The sequence below is a fragment of the Triturus cristatus genome, chromosome 7, assembly GCF_964204655.1.
Source record: "Triturus cristatus chromosome 7, aTriCri1.1, whole genome shotgun sequence".
NCBI lineage: Eukaryota > Metazoa > Chordata > Amphibia > Caudata > Salamandridae > Triturus > Triturus cristatus.
Window position 1 is genome coordinate 1296876464 of NC_140590.1, and position 16809 is coordinate 1296893272.

Genomic DNA, 16809 nt, shown 5'->3' on the forward strand with positions numbered 1-16809 from the left:
TTAAATGCCGAACTCAAGTCGACAAAAGCCAGAAAAAGATTCCTACGTTTGGCCTGTATACATTTGCCCTAAATTAGATTTCAATTTAGGCCTTGTTCAATGGTACCTAGGCCTTGTCGGAAACTGTATTGCAGTTCCGTAATTATGCCCATCTCCTCTTCCCATGTCTGCAATCTATTTTTAATAATACAGCTGGCCACTTTCACAAATGCATCCAAAAGTGAAATTACCCTGTAACATGCTGGATCATTTCGGTCTCCATTTTAAAAAATGGGTACAAGGATTGACTGAGACCAAGTGGGAATAAATCCCTGCTTACAACAGGCTTTTAAAACAGACGTTAAGAGTGGATCCCATAGGAATAGATTGGATTTATATAAATCCATGGGAACACTATCTGGCCCGGGATCTTTCCTTCCCTTACTTGCGTTGATTGCCTCTATAACTTCCTCCACCGTGAAATCTATATCGATGGGGAGGAGATGTCATCAGTGATGCATAAATTATGACATAGAACATGTCATGAGTTAGGTAATATGTGAGGTCATATGCAGGCATGGCAGGGGCGAACATTATAGTTAGCTCTACTAGCTATAACTGATGAATTTCGGTGTTTTTTTTAGTTCAAAATTTTAATGTTGTCACTGACATATTCACCTAACTATAATGTCACTTTAAACTTTGTTTTTTCAGTCAATTTCTAATTTTTTTTTAACAAAAGCAGATCTTTATATCACACCTAACTATAATGTTACTTTAACCTCTGTTTTTTTTCAGTGAATTTCTCTTTTTTTTTTTTTAACATACAGTAATATCTTATTACCATACGTAAAGCCAACTCCCCACCGTGCACAGCCTTTGGCCGTGCATGGCAGAGGGTTGGCCATCCCCCCACAGACAGACAACCCCACACTGTTCATGGCCTTCATGGTAGGAACAGTAGCTGAACTACAATTTCTTTCTGCCTTGTACCCACTGGCATTTTCTTTTCAAAGAAATCCCTGGGGATTACTCATGAGACAAACACACTCTGCTGAAACTGCAGATCTAATTCACTCAACACTCAAACGCTTTACTGTACTCCTCTCTTTCACTGAATGTGTTTGGGAAAGGGGAGGGTGGGGTGCAAGTTAATGACAGTTGAAGGTAGACAAATAAGTGCAAAATGTAAGTAGTCAGGTCTGCCATCTCACCAAGACACACCCAACCCTTGCCTATTAATAGTTATTCAAAGCAACAGTGGGACCTCTTATGAGTGAGTCCCTTATTAAAACTTCAGACATCTGCCACCGACTCTGTGTTTTCATCTAGAGTCTGTGATGGGCAAATCCTAATTATTTCTATGTGAATATCAGCACCAAGATTCATCTTGGGTTGCTGATGTGGCATTTGATGAATCAATGACATTTTGCATACTGGTTTTCTTACAGTTACTAGACATGATTTGAGTAGTGTTCTGTTGTTGTTTGCAGTCACAGAACGTACGTCTGGGTGGAGTCCACCATCGCAGGTGAATGAAAATGAAAAAAAGGATGAAGAGGAGGAGGACGAAGAGAAAGAGGAAGCCCTGAATCTGACTGGAAACCTCCTGAAAGAGATGGAAGAGTATCTGCGAGCTCCGATGGTACCTTCCTGGGGAGTGAAGAAGAGCTCCTTCAATGAGCATGGAGGCGCAAACTCCATGGGGGAAGAAGATGATCGACTGCAAGGACACAAAAAAGAGGAGCAGCCCACATGTGAGAAAGATCAGATGAAGGAGGAAAAACCAATTCGGAGGGCTCCACCCCTGGGTCAGGAGGAATGGAGAGAGGAGAGGTTGATTGATGAGGGGAATGAGGGGAGAGAGTATTATGGCACACCTACTGTAACAGAGCAAGAGGAGGACAGAGAGAAAAACAGAGAAGAGAGGCCTATCAGTGTGGCAAATGAGAATGAAGAATACCTTTGGAGATCTAATGCTACACTGCGCATGAAGGACAAGGAGGAAGAAAGAAAAGTGAGCTCAAAGAGTGAAGACGAGCATGAGAATACAGAGAAAGATCTTCAAAGACGAACCACTGTCATGTGGAAGGAGGGTGGAAGGGAAGAAGAGTCTGTGGGTGAGGAAAAGAGGGAGAAAGTACCTGATGAGAAAGCTGCTGAAACAGAGCAGGAAGAGGTCATGGTGGTGGAGGGAGAGGAGGAAATATCTACGGAGCGTGAGAGCCTGGAGAGTGAAGAAGAACCTCAAGATAGGCCCACCTTCACACAGCTGCAAAGGGGCATTGAAGAAAACAAAACTGGGAGGCCCATGAATGAAGATATTGAAGAGACAGAAAAAGCTCAATGGAAAGTCACTGCCAGACTGCTGGGGCAGGCCACAGAGAGGACGTTTGTGGTGACTAAAGAAAAACAATCTCATGCAAGTTCAACTCTCACACATCAGGATGATTTGACATCAGAGAGGTCCATGGAAGAAGAGGATGAGAAGAGAGAGGAATTTCAACAGAAAGTCACTGTCACACTGCAGGAGCAGATCAGGAAGGAGAAGTTTATGGAGAATGTGGAGGAAAAGGGTGATATGGGTTCAACTGTTACACTGCAGGATGAGGTGAGATCAGAGAGGCTAATGCTCAAGGAGAAGGGTGTGGACGAATGTGACAGCTGGGTAATTACCATGCTGCATAGTGATGGCAGGGTGGTAGCCAGAGAGGCTGGGTCCCTGGGGGGAAAGAACGAGGAAGAAGAACCTCCACAGACATCCAATTCTTCAATGAGGGAGCAGAAAATGGAGGGAAAGGCCATGGATAGACTTGAACAGAAGACAGATGAGAAAGAACATAGTCAAAGAGGCAGTGTCACACTGGAGCAGGGTAGTGAGGAGAGGGACAGGGAGGAAATTAATGTAGATGAAAAGGTCAGGATGATAGGTTTGATAGTAGACCGTTCAAGAGCATTTGTCACAAAACAGGAGCCACTAACAATGACCGAGCGAAGAGAGAAGCCAATGGCAAACCATTTCCCTGAGTGGGAAAATGAAGACCACTTCGAAAGAAGAATCATCGTCCAAAAGGAACAGAGTGACATACATTATGATGGAGATGACGCTGCATCTCAAGGAGAACCAGATAACCTGCAGAAAGTTGAAATCTTGCTGAAAAACGAGGAAGATATTGGGGCAATGGTAAGTAACTCGTGGGTAAAGACAGATGGCTTTGAGAATGTGCAGGGTAGTTTGGATGATGAAATGGAACTTTCTCACAAGAAAGGAGCAGATCCACAACATGAAGGGAAGGAGGAATTGTATCCAGGAGAACAAGATGACCATCAAGAGTTAGACGATATAACTCACCATGGACCTGGTTACCAACAGGAGGACAAATTGGAGGAATTACTGGGGGGCAACAAGGAAACATCTCAAAAAGAATTAGGTGTCCAACAGGTAAAAGAAGTAGACGAAGCAGGGGCATTGTTTCAGAAGAATTTGTGTGACCTACAACTCAGCGAAAGAGAGGAAAAAGACACAACAATACATCAGAAGCAATCAGGTGATCTACAGGTGAAAAAAAAAGAGAAAGAGGAGGAAAAAATGTCTAAGAAGGAACATACTGACATACATTTGAAGGAAGGTGTGGTGGAAGCCTTTCAGATGGAACAAACTGAAGTACCGAAGGAACAGAGAACACCTGAGTGGGTACCAGGTGACAAACAGAAGGAGGAGATATACATTTCCGAGTTCCAGATGGAACATGGTGATCTAGACCGGAAGAAAGTGGAGGACAAAGAAAAAACATCTATGATGGAAAATGGAGACCTACAGGAAGAGGGAGAAGAAAATGAAGAATTGGGAAGAACTCAAAGCGACATGGGGGAAAATCTGGAGGCAAGAGAAATGGAAGAGGCAAAAGCCACTCACAGGGAACACAGTGACCAACACATGGAAGAAGGAACAGTTCAATGGGACCACGTTGGCCTTCACAAGCAGCAGGAGAGTGGAAAAGATGAAGCATCTAAGGTGGGTAATGGTGATTTACAAGAGGGAGAAAGTGGGAAAAAGGAGGAAACCTGTCAGGAGGAAAACGTTGAACAATTCGACAAGGAAGACAGCATGTCTCATAAGAAATCAGTGACAGAAAAATGGAGAGTGGAAGAAGAGACACATATAAAAGAACAAGTATTAGAGGAAGAGAGAATTGAGGGAGATATTTCTCTGGAAAAACCAAAGTCGGAACAAGAAGGAAGAGAAGGAAGAGAGACATCTCGGGGACAACCAGTATCTTTGGAAGGAGGCCTGGAGGGAGACGCATCTCTAGGAACACTAGTTTCAGAAGAAGACACATGTGTACAGTGGGAGCTATTCTTAAGAGAAACAATATCAGAAAAAGGGATATTTGAGGGAGAGACACATGTGGGAGCACCACAATCAGATAAAGAAGAAATAGAGGTGGGGAATAAATTATTGATGGAACATGTATCCGAAAAATTAGGAGGAGAGCAAGAAGACACATGTTTGGCAGAACCAAGATCAGAAACAGAGAGAGTGGAGGGAGAAATATGCCTTAGAGAACTTGCATTAAAAGAAGTAAAATTGGGGGAAGAGAGCTCTCATTCAGATAGAAGTGAGGATGAAAAGAAGTTCCTTGAGCAACTAGCAACAGGATGGAGCACAGAAGGAGACATTTCTCTAAGAGAACCAGTACCAGAAGAGGAGAGTGTCGAGCAATGGACATCTCTGGAAGAACCAGTTATAGATAAATGGGTAGAAGAGAAAGAGATATATTTTGGAGAATCAGTATCTGAAGAAGTTGTAAGAGAGGAAGCAGCATCTCTAACGGAATCAACATCAGAAGAAGAAAGGAAAATAGAGGGAGAGCCATCTCTGGGAGAACCAATATCAAATGCAGTAGGAGATGATCCAGATGCAACTCGTGGAGAATCATTATTAGAAATAGATGGAAGTGAAGGGGGAGGAACACCCCTGGAAGAAGTAGTATCAGAAGATGAAGGGTGGATGGTGAAAAAGACATCACTAGGAGAATTCATATTAGAAAACGTAGGGGGAATGGAAGAGCTATATCTGAGAGAACTAGTAGCAAAAGAAGTACAAGAGAATCCAGAGGCATCTCTGGTTGAATTGATATTAGAAAAGAAAGAAGTAGATGAGGGAGGAGCATTTCAGAGAGCCACAGTATCAGAAGAAGAGGGACTTGAGGGAGAGTCATCTGGGGGAGAATCAGTATCAGAAGAAGAAAAAGGGAGAGTGGAGGAAGAGACCTCTGTCAGGGAATCAGTATCAATAGCAAGAAAGAAGAGAGAAGAGCCTCTGCAAGAATCTGAGTATGAAACAAAACAAAGAGAGGCAGGAAAGACATTCTTAGGAGAACCATTGTCGGGAGAAGAGAGGTTGGTGACAAAGATATTTCTGGGAGAACCAGGACATGGGGGAGGAGCTTTTCTGGGAGAGCGAGAATCAGATGAAGGAGAGGAAGGAGATACATCTTGGGAAGAACCAATATCAGAAAGAGAAGGAGTCAAGGGAGAGCTATATTCTGGTGAATCTGTATCAGAAAAAGAGAGAGTGGAGGGAGAGATATGCCTTAGAGAACTTGCATTAAAAGAAGTAAAATTGGGGGAAGAGAGCTCTCATTCAGATAGAAGAGAGGATGAAAAGAAGTTCCTTGAGCAACTAGCAACAGGATGGAGCACAGAAGGAGAGATCTCTCTAAGAGAACCAGTACCAGAAGAGGAGAGTGTGGAGCAATGGACATCTCTGGAAGAACCGGTTATAGATAAATGGGTAGAAGAGAAAGAGATATCTTTTGGAGAATCAGTATCTGAAGAAGTTGTAATAGAGGAAACAGCATCTCTAATTGAATCAACATCAGAAGAAGAAAGGAAAATAGAGGGAGAGCCATCTCTGGGAGAACCAATATCAAAAGCAGTAGGAGATGATCCAGATGCAACTCGTGGAGAATCATTATTAGAAATAGATGGAAGTGAAGGGGGAGGAACATCCCTGGAAGAAGTAGTATCAGAAGATGAAGGGTGGATGGTGAAAAAGACATTACTAGGAGAATTCAGATTAGAAAACGTAGGGGGAATGGAAGAGCTATATCTGAGAGAACTAGAAGCAAAAGAAGTACAAGAGAATCCAGAGGCATCTCTGGTTGAATTGATATTAGAAAAGAAAGAAGTAGATGAGGGAGGAGCATTTCAGAGAGCCACAGTATCAGAAGAAGAGGGACTTGAGGGAGAGTCATCTGGGGGAGAATCAGTATCGGAAGAAGAAAAAGGGAGAGTGGAGGAAGAGACCTCTGTCAGGGAATCAGTATCAACAGCAAGAAAGAAGAGAGAAGAGCCTCTGCAAGAATCCGAGTATGAAACAAAACAAAGAGAGGCAGGAAAGACATTCTTAGGAGAACCATTGTCGGGAGAAGAGAGGTTGGTGACAAAGATATTTCTGGGAGAACCAGGACATGGGGGAGGAGCTTTTCTGGGAGAGCGAGAATCAGATGAAGGAGAGGAAGGAGATACATCTTGGGAAGAACCAATATCAGAAAGAGAAGGAGTCAAGGGAGAGCTATATTCTGGTGAATCTGTATCAGAAAAAGAGAGAGTGGAGGGAGAGATATGCCTTAGAGAACTTGCATTAAAAGAAGTAAAATTGAGGGAAGAGAGCTCTCATTCAGATAGAAGAGAGGATGAAAAGAAGTTCCTTGAGCAACTAGCAACAGGATGGAGCACAGAAGGAGAGATCTCTCTAAGAGAACCAGTACCAGAAGAGGAGAGTGTGGAGCAATGGACATCTCTGGAAGAACCGGTTATAGATAAATGGGTAGAAGAGAAAGAGATATCTTTTGGAGAATCAGTATCTGAAGAAGTTGTAATAGAGGAAACAGCATCTCTAATTGAATCAACATCAGAAGAAGAAAGGAAAATAGAGGGAGAGCCATCTCTGGGAGAACCAATATCAAAAGCAGTAGGAGATGATCCAGATGCAACTCGTGGAGAATCATTATTAGAAATAGATGGAAGTGAAGGGGGAGGAACACCCCTGGAAGAAGTAGTATCAGAAGATGAAGGGTGGATGGTGAAAAAGACATTACTAGGAGAATTCAGATTAGAAAACGTAGGGGGAATGGAAGAGCTATATCTGAGAGAACTAGAAGCAAAAGAAGTACAAGAGAATCCAGAGGCATCTCTGGTTGAATTGATATTAGAAAAGAAAGAAGTAGATGAGGGAGGAGCATTTCAGAGAGCCACAGTATCAGAAGAAGAGGGACTTGAGGGAGAGTCATCTGGGGGAGAATCAGTATTGGAAGAAGAAAAAGGGAGAGTGGAGGAAGAGACCTCTGTCAGGGAATCAGTATCAACAGCAAGAAAGAAGAGAGAAGAGCCTCTGCAAGAATCCGAGTATGAAACAAAACAAAGAGAGGCAGGAAAGACATTCTTAGGAGAACCATTGTCGGGAGAAGAGAGGTTGGTGACAAAGATATTTCTGGGAGAACCAGGACATGGGGGAGGAGCTTTTCTGGGAGAGCGAGAATCAGATGAAGGAGAGGAAGGAGATACATCTTGGGAAGAACCAATATCAGAAAGAGAAGGAGTCAAGGGAGAGCTATATTCTGGTGAATCTGTATCAGAAAAAGAGAGAGTGGAGGTAGAGCCATCACATGGGGGAAGTGTATCAGGGAAAGACAGAAGAGATGGGAAAGAGACATTTCTGGGAGAACCACAATCATATGGGAAAATGGGGAAAGAGACATCTCAGAGGGAAACATTATTGGAGGATGGAAGGGAAGAAAGGGAGATATATCTGGGAGAAGAAGTAAAAATAAAGAAAGGCACATACCTGCAAAAGCCAGTATCCCAAGATTTGAGAGTGGAGACAGAGATGATTCTGATGATGCAAGAGTTAGAAGGTGGAAAAGCAAATGTAGAACTATTTCAGGCGGAACTAGTGCTAGAAGATGGGAGAGTTAAGGAAGGGATATATACCAGAGAACCAATAACAGAAGAAAGACAAGAGGAGAAAAAGACTTCCCAGGAAGAACTTGAATCAGATGAAGGGAAAGTGGAGGAAGAGACCTCTCACAGGACATCAATATCATCAGAAGGAAGAGAGGACGGAGAGAGATCTCGGGGAGAAGTGGCTAAAGAAGAAGTAAGCATAGTAGGAGATGCAGTTCAACGAGACCCAGTATGTGAAGACTGGCGAGGGGAGACAGAGACATCTCTGAAGAAGGAAGTGTCAGAAGACGGGAGAGTAGATGGAGAGGTATATCAGGTGAAACCAGTAACAGAAGCGGAGAAAGGTGAGGGAGAGACATATGTTAGAGAACCAATATCAGATGACAGGAGAGAAGAGGAAGAGGGGCAGCAGGAAAAACTAGTCTCAGATATAGAGAACATGGAGAGATCTCTAGAAGAACCAATATGCAAAGAATGGAAAGTGCAGAAAGAAACCTCTCTGGGAGAGCACGTACTAGAAGATAGGAAAGTGGAGATAGAGACATCTGAGAAAACAACATTATTAGAAGAGCTAAGGGTGGAGGGAGAGACATCTCTAGGAAGTCCAGGATCAGAAGAATGGAGAGTGGAGGAAGGGACATATATGAGAGAGCCAGAATCAAAAGAAGACAGAGGAGAGAAGAGAAACATGTCTCTGGGAGAACTAGTTTTAAAACAAGGAAGAGTAGAGAAAGAGATGTCTCTGCAAGGGCCATCATTTGAAAGTTGGATAGTGGAGGGAGACACAACTCTGTGGGAGACGAGTTTGTATGACGAGAGGGTGGAAGATGAGATGTCTTTAGTTAAACCGGTGTCAGAAAAAGGAAGAGTGGAGGAAGAAGCATCTCTGGGAGAACCAGTACAAGGGAGTATGAAGTTAGAGACATGTATTGAAGGACCAGTAGCAGAGGGGAGCATGGAGGGAGAGATATCTATGGAAGAGTCGGCATCAGAAAAAGAGAAACTGGAAAGAGAAACTTTTCTGGGAAATACAGTGTCAGAAGAAAGCAGAGGTGTGGAAAACTTGGTTATGGGAGAGCCAGAGTTGGAAGTAGGATTGGAAGAAGAAAGACATCTAAAACAATTCTGCCATCCACCAAAAGGAGAGGAAGAGGAGCTCTGTCAATCTCTCAGTGAACCAGACTTACCACCACAAGAACTGGAACAGGAAGTAAAAACAATTTCAGTGGACCAACCTTATTTCAAACACCAATTGGTAGTTGAAGAGATGCATAGAAGTCCAAATAAAAGTGAATATTTATTTCAGGGGGATATATTGATATCAGCACAGGAGTCCCCGCCAGACTCAGTATCGGAAGGGGACAAGTCTTTGAACCAAGCAACCTATCCTGTATGTTTGGAGACCGACACTTTTTCTCTGGCAGAAACAGTCTGTCCGCCCCTGGTACAGAAGGGGCAGATAACTCTAAACAGCCATGAGGCGAGGGAGAAGGATGTCATTCTTTTACAAGAAAGTGAGTGTCCATCAGACCTGGCCAGTGAGAAATATCACATGGACAAAGCCAAAGGACAAGTTATTAAAGATAAAAGTACTCTTCTGGAGATGCAATCAGTCTACTCTCTGGAGAAAAGGTCTCTTGGGCAAACAGATGGTCCAATGCAAAACCAAAGTGAAGACCTGATGGTACTGCCAACCCCTAATCCCAGATATTTGGATATTGGAGAAAACACTCAAGTGCAAGAATTCATTACTCATCCTGAGAAGGAAAATGCTGTGCAGAAAATGGCATTCACAATGATACGTGTCCTTCCCCCAATCATAGGAACAAGAAAAGTAGATGACTCAACTCAGGATCTTAAAAAGGGAGATATATTCAAGAGAGAACCCCGTCAGCAATCAGTAGGCAAAATGAAAGACACAACGAGCCAGTCACATGAGATGGAGGCATCTGAAGGACAGACTGTCGATACAGCAGTTGAAAAGGATAAGAAGAAGGAAGATGCGCTAGATGGTCTGTTTAATCTGGTAAGAACTCTTTGTGCAGAAACAAATCAAAGTCCCAGAGGCGCACACCTTTATTTTTGTAAATTTCTCAATTAGATGAATTGTTTAATGAACTTAACTATCTTTTGCGCACTACACAGTATTTGAGGGCTGCCAGTCCCTCATACTGAATTAACTGTGAATATGTTCAGGTACACCTGTGCCTGAGTAACTGTGTGCACTGCAGTGACGTATACAGTTGTTTACCTTCACTGCAGTGCACACAGTTACTCAGGCACAGGTGTACCTGAACATATTCACAGTTAAGAACTCTGTGTGCGCCTGTTGAAACCTGGTACTATTGAACCCCAAGTACAGCCCTGTAACACCGTTTTACTACACCAGAGCCCATCTATTCAAAGCCTCTCCCATTATAAGTGGATCGCAGATCTACCCTTTGTTTTATTGTGTTTTGCCCAGTTCATCTTTGCTCATGTATGCCAGGTAGCACTAACTGAAAACCACCCAACCCATGGGTCACTATCCAAAGAAAACTGTAAGGCGTTAAGCCATCTGATGCTTATAAAGTGTATTGTCAACCCAGAAAGATATTTTGGACCGGGGTGAACTTTGTAGCACAAGTATGATGCAGATTGGATACTTGAGACCTCATTTACGATATGACTGGCACCCCGCCGTCCATCAGGGTGGCACAGGCAACTGCCTTCACCACTCTGGCCAGACCACAGCCCGCCATATTTAGAGATCTCTGCAGGACCTGTAGGGATTCCTTTGCCTTCAGAAGACACTGAAGGGTTGTTGAGTGGCAGATATGTTTAAAGTGGCTGCTCGGCGAACCTTATTGCTTTTCATAAACAAACTCCCAAAGCGGAGTTTGTTTTTGAAAAGCTAAATACTAATGACCCTTACACCCGATACGTTTTCTTTCAGGGTGTGGGGGTCATTTTTTAATTGTCTTTCCTGGTCGGGAACCATGGCTGTACCAAACTGAAAAAATGTACATTAGACCATTCACTTTAAATAGGGGGAGGTCTGATGCACACACACTGATTGCCCCACCTCTACCAGGCCCTTGTTGTAGGGTTTCTACCAGCAGAACCAGCAGGGGTACCGCTGTTGGAAACATGATGGTCCACACCACTCTAAATAGAGCGGGCAGACAGGGTATTGAGAAAGGTTTGTGGCAGAGGTCCCTGTCCACCAAACTCTAAATCAGGCCCTTAATGGTCTATCCAGCAAAGCTAAGAAGGAGCTCTTTAGCATTTTGTACACTGGAGATGGACTGCTTCACTCGGAATTGGGACACTGAAACACAAGCTTGACTACCAAACTGCCCTTCTCAAATGGGCCCTTTTTTGCATGATGCCCAAATGATATCCTACATAAAGAAGCAGTACGATGACTGCTTTAAAACTTCTGTTGGGCATCATTGTAACTAATTGTAACAAAAAAACTATATGCAAATCGAGTCTCTTGGGTGAATAGTTTACAGCAGGAGGGGCGTGGGAGCGGGCACCTCGTCACAGGAGCCCAGAAGGAAAGATCGCAATTACTGGTTTTAGTGCTGTAAGGACTGTCCTCTCCCATGAGTGAGATGTCTTTTTCTATCCTACAGGAGGAGGTTCAAACCCTCGATGTCAGTGCCCAGAAGAGCAGGATTCACCTGCGCAGAAAAGTATCTGTACGGCGCCGGCAGGTTCCTGCCCTGTGGCCCCGCTCTGACCATGACACTTCTACTGAACCGGAAGAGCCTGCACTGCCCTCCTTGGAGCCTCCTTCCAAATTGGTGGAGGATCAATCTATGCCACTGCCTGTCCTTCAGACCCACATAAAGCCGGTGCAGTGGATTGCTCCTGGGGAAGGCTTCCCGCCACCACCAATGGTACTACCCAAGCCACGGTTGATACCAGGCATGGTGCCAATAATGATGCCTGGAATGGTGAGACCTCCGCATCCCCAGCTGATACCTGGATCTGCAGCCAAAGAAAACGTAGTTACAGAGGGCTCGATGCCGGCAGAAGTGATTGCACCCAAGAAAAAGTTTCCTGGACATGCTGGGTAATATGGGACCAGGTGGGAGGAGGGAGGTGTGTGAATGATGGCAGTGTGCCAATAGTACAATCGTACATCATACATATGACAGGTACAACATATGAATCCGCATCACAAGCCTCCCTTGCACACAGAACATGTACAGCAGAGAAAGCAACAACCAATCCTCACATAAAGAACAGGCACAGTATATATGAATTGGAATGTAGCCAGAGTTTTCCAAAATGCATACCTAGACCTTAGACTCCACACAACCCATCCATCGCTTGCCTCTTTTGGGTACACCTCTCTTTTATCTTCTGACACACCACATATTGCGAGTTGTTGGGGAATAACATCGAATTTTGGTGTTTATTGCACCAAAATCCGCATGATGCAGTAAATACCGTACATTTTTTCCCCATTATATTTCAACAGGTTTGACTGCGCCCATGTTTAACGAAGGTTGAGTTATTTAATGCATCGATAATTATCGTATGCTTTAAATATCTAACAACTCATAATTCCAGCCATGTAAGCAGGGCTGTAGGGACGGGTTGGAATTAACCGCCCAACTCGTAATCAAGCCCTTAATCTACAGCTCTGCCTTTGCTTGTATGTTATCATTTTGAAATACTTATAAATTATTAGATATTGATGGTAGAAATGACCAGCATCATTTCGGGTATGTGCCTTTGTGGGATTATTATAAGACTGACAGCGAATAGGGACGCATGGCATTTAATTGATGTAGGTTGAGAAAGGTTTGAGTACTGGATCACTTGTAGGTGTATTATTATCTATCTCAAGAGTGTTTCCCTGTCCTAATGCATTCTCTGACCCATTTATATGTGTTTCTGTCCGAAACAACTCAAACATCCATATAAAAGGAGGGTGTCTGTCCAAGAGTCACTGTATTGCCTTTCTCTGTGTGACTGGGGTCCCTGTGTCCATGCATTCCCTGGCTCAGATATACTTTCCAGGACTTGTCCCTGATTTGAAGTTCATGTTTTCCAGTCCACTGAGAGTCTGCTCAGCCTTGCTGTATGTCTGCCTCTACAGCGTACACATGTCACGTCCACAGCGTCAGTGCGTCTCTCTTCCAGTCACCAGGATGTCTGATGTTTCCTTACAATGTACATGTGCAGGTGATGTTCCAGTGCATGCCGATTCCAGTGGCAGCGCTGCTAAACATACCAGAATAAGTCACCATCATCATATAAGATTATTTGGAATCACTAACTCTGTCAAACATATCATGTGTGTAAACATTAATTAATCATCAAAAAATGTAAATGCACTTATTAAACCGTACTACAAGTGAACAAACCACACCATCCCCTTTATAACTCTTAGGCCTTTGGTTAATTCCGACCCTTGCATAAACCCCTGTTTATGCACAGGGGCGTACCACAGGCCCCTGCATCCCCCGCGGTGCGGGGAGGCCCCGAGCTGCAGGGGGCCCACTCGGCACAGTACTTATGCCTGAGCGCTCCGGAATAAATCCGGAGCGGGGCCCCTCCGTGTATATTGCAGGGGGGCCCCTTTAACTTTCGATATGCCACTGTTTGTGCATGGGTTAGAATTACAGGTTTAGTGTTATTTAAAGGATTCGAGGATTATCAGATGCGTTAAATACCTCCACCTTCTTTACATTTCTGCAGGTCAAATCTGCCGAAATTTAACAGGGATAAACAAGACGGTACTTACCGTACCATTCGGATTTTGGTGCGTTAAACACCAAAATCTGCATATTGTTCCCCAGAAACTCATTATAGGTGCTTTTTATCACACCTGATAAATAACAAATCTCGTGGTGCGATAAATAGCATGTATACTTGTAAGAAGGCCCTTATGTTATGTCGTGTTATTTATATATGTAGCGCGCACGGCTACTCCTAGGAGTGTACCGGCGCGAGCAAGGGGAAAACAGAACAAAACCTGACTTTAAATAAAGAGATGAGTTTTTAACAATTTTTTAATTGCCTACCAATTTTTTAATTGCCTACCAAGGGTCTGATTACAAGTATAGGCGCTATTTATTGCACCTGTGGCCTAGTTACGAGTTTTGGTGTTACTTATGGCCCCTGATACCGATACCATGGGGTAAGTTATTTATCAGGTGTGATAAAGAACACCTATTAAGAGTTTATGGGGAATAACATGAAGATTTTTGGTGTTTAACGCACCAAAATCCGCATGATACGGTAAGTACCGTATGTTTCCCTCTGTTAAATTTCAGCAGGTTTGACCTACCAAAATGTAATGAAGGTTGAGTTACTTAACGCAAGCGATAAAAATTGGATGCATTAAATACCTTCAAAACCGTATTTTCCGACCCATTCATAACAGGGGTTCATGCATTGGTCGAAATATTACGAGCGACTTGTAATCAGGCCCCTAGTAAATAACTTTACCAAGGGGTTCGTTATTTATCAGATGCAATGAAGTGTACCTATTACGAGTATGTACGGAACAGCATGCGGATTTTGGTGTTTAATGCACCAAAATCCGCATTATACGGTAATTGCTGTCTGGCTTCCCGCTTTTAAGTTTCGACAGCTATTTAAGGAAGGTTGGGATATTTAACGCATCCGATAAAGATAAATGATACTCAACTTGTTGTAACCCTTGACCCGTGCGTAAACAAGGGTTTACACACAGGTCGGAATTAACTGAGCCTCTCACAATCAGGTCTTAATTGTTTCCCTGCCCCAATGTGTGAGTATTCGCTGCTCTAGAGTTAGTGCATCCCCTGTCCAAGTGTACACATCTTCTGAACCTCAGGCAGAGACGTTTTAAGGCATGGGCAAAGTGGGTTCTGGCCCAGGGCCCCAGCTTTTCATGAGGCCCTCTGATGGAGCCAGCTCTGTTCTGCAGAGAGTCTTGCCCTGGTGACCTTGAATAATTCTTAAACAGATTGCTTTAAATGCCATTTTCCTCTAATTTATTTTTAATGTGGGTGATGTGTGAGTCTATTGCAGCCAGTTTGCCTCAAAGTTCATGTTTATTTCAGAAGAATGATGTGGTGTGGCAGGCGTCTGCCCCCAGTGGCTTGAAGCTGTGTCCCATTCACACTGACAGCCGGGTTCGTTCTGCTGTGTGTCTTGCTATTGGTATCGCACACTTGTCTCGTCGGTAGGGCATGGAAGTGAGGTGGGTAGTTTTGGGTGTAACTTTTCCGACTTGGCTATTTATCCTGCAAACCAGAGTTTTGATTGATGAGATGCAGTTTCACTTCCCCTGCGTCTGTGACTCCCTGTCCCAGTGTCAACATCTTTCTTTGCGAGTATGGATGTCTTCCAGACACAGTACCTTGCTCTGTTGCAGTTCTTGTCTCCTTGCAGTTGGATCTGTGTCTACCTAACCCAGTGTTGTCGTTTCCCTGTCCCAATGTTGGTGCTTTAATGTACCTGCCTGGCCCTGCAGAAGTGTCGGTTTCCTTACCCTGTTTCATGTTTTTCCCTGATTCACTCTCTGTTTTTCAGTGGCCAAGTTCCTATGCTTCTCTATCTAGACATTTTTCTCCTTTCCCAATGCCCGTTTCTCAGTCTCAGTGCTGGTCCTTCCCCATCCCACAATCATTGTTTCCCTGCCCCTTGTGTCCATGTCCACATGCTCAAATATTTCCACGTGTCTTTAATTGTGCGCTGAGAGTCCATATCTCCCAGGCCCAGCATGCATGACTCCCTCTCTGGGCACCCATGTTCCTGCCTCGGTGTTCGCATTTTCCTGCCCTAGTATCTGCTTCCTACCTTACCAGTTTCTATTTATCCGTGTCCCAGTGTTCTTGTCTCCCTGTCACAGTTCCCAAGCCATCCTATCCTATTGTCTATGTGTCAGTTATAGTTGTGACGTCCCAGTGCTCATAAGATGGTTGACCTGTCCATATTCCAATGCCTCCCTGTCCCAGTGCGTGAGCATTGACTCACACAACAAGAGAGCTACAGGTCTTCCTGCCGTGCAACCTCCACAACAAAATTCAAATCTAATCAAATCAAATCAAATCAAGCTTTATTCGGTTGTAGAAAACAGCCATAAAAGCACAAAATATTTTCAATTTAAAAAACACGCAATTAACGTATTAAAATATCAAACTACAAGCAAATTCATTTTAATACGATACATTTCTGTCAATCTTCACCCCTATCAATCGCTTTTAAAATATGTAGCCTATCAGCGAAGTTTCAGCATGAAGTATATGAAAGTACAAGTGCAATCATGTAAACATAACAATCAAATTAATTAATTAAAAAAAAAGAGAAAACAGTTTAAAAGAAATCAATACCAGAGAATTAATGTGAATAAACAACCATTAGAGACATAAGCAGGTTACCAGAAGTTTTATGGAGGAGAAAGGATAACTAAAATAACTACAAATTCTGCCTGTGTCTATCAGCTACTTTAAAAAATGTAGCTATCGGTTTGGCAAATAGATCGGCGTCCAAACATTGAAGGGCAAGAAAAGCAGGACGACACCTACGCAAACCCCAGGTTTTTAAAATCGGGATAAGCCACTGTTTCCTCAAATCCTGATCGAATTTACAGAACAGTAAACAACAAAATTCATAACCACAAAAAATACGCAGGTAGTTTGTTCCTAGACTCATTCTGGAATAACGAGGCTATATCTAAGAGAACAAGAAGCAGAGCAAAGATTTGGATCACACTCTGTGGCAAGCTCCATCACTGGTATTAATATGACCAAGTTCATCAAGGCAATGAAAAGTAATCATCCCCATATTTATAACGGAATGTGCACATGTACCAGGGCCTTCCTAACAAGATAAGGTGTAACTAACATGACCATTAACTGATTGTGG

At 43.4% G+C, this 16809-nt stretch overlaps 1 protein-coding gene across 1 annotated transcript in view; it reads left to right on the plus strand.

Moving 5' to 3' along the window:
* Nucleotides 1–16809, plus strand: part of LOC146811932 (uncharacterized) — a 221331-nt gene that overhangs the window by 140323 nt on the left and 64199 nt on the right. The window contains exons 5-6 of the mRNA XM_085618901.1: nt 1473–9976; nt 11571–12013. Of these exons, the coding sequence (XP_085475027.1) occupies nt 1473–9976; nt 11571–12013 (8947 nt within the window). The remainder of the gene's footprint in view (nt 1–1472; nt 9977–11570; nt 12014–16809) is intronic.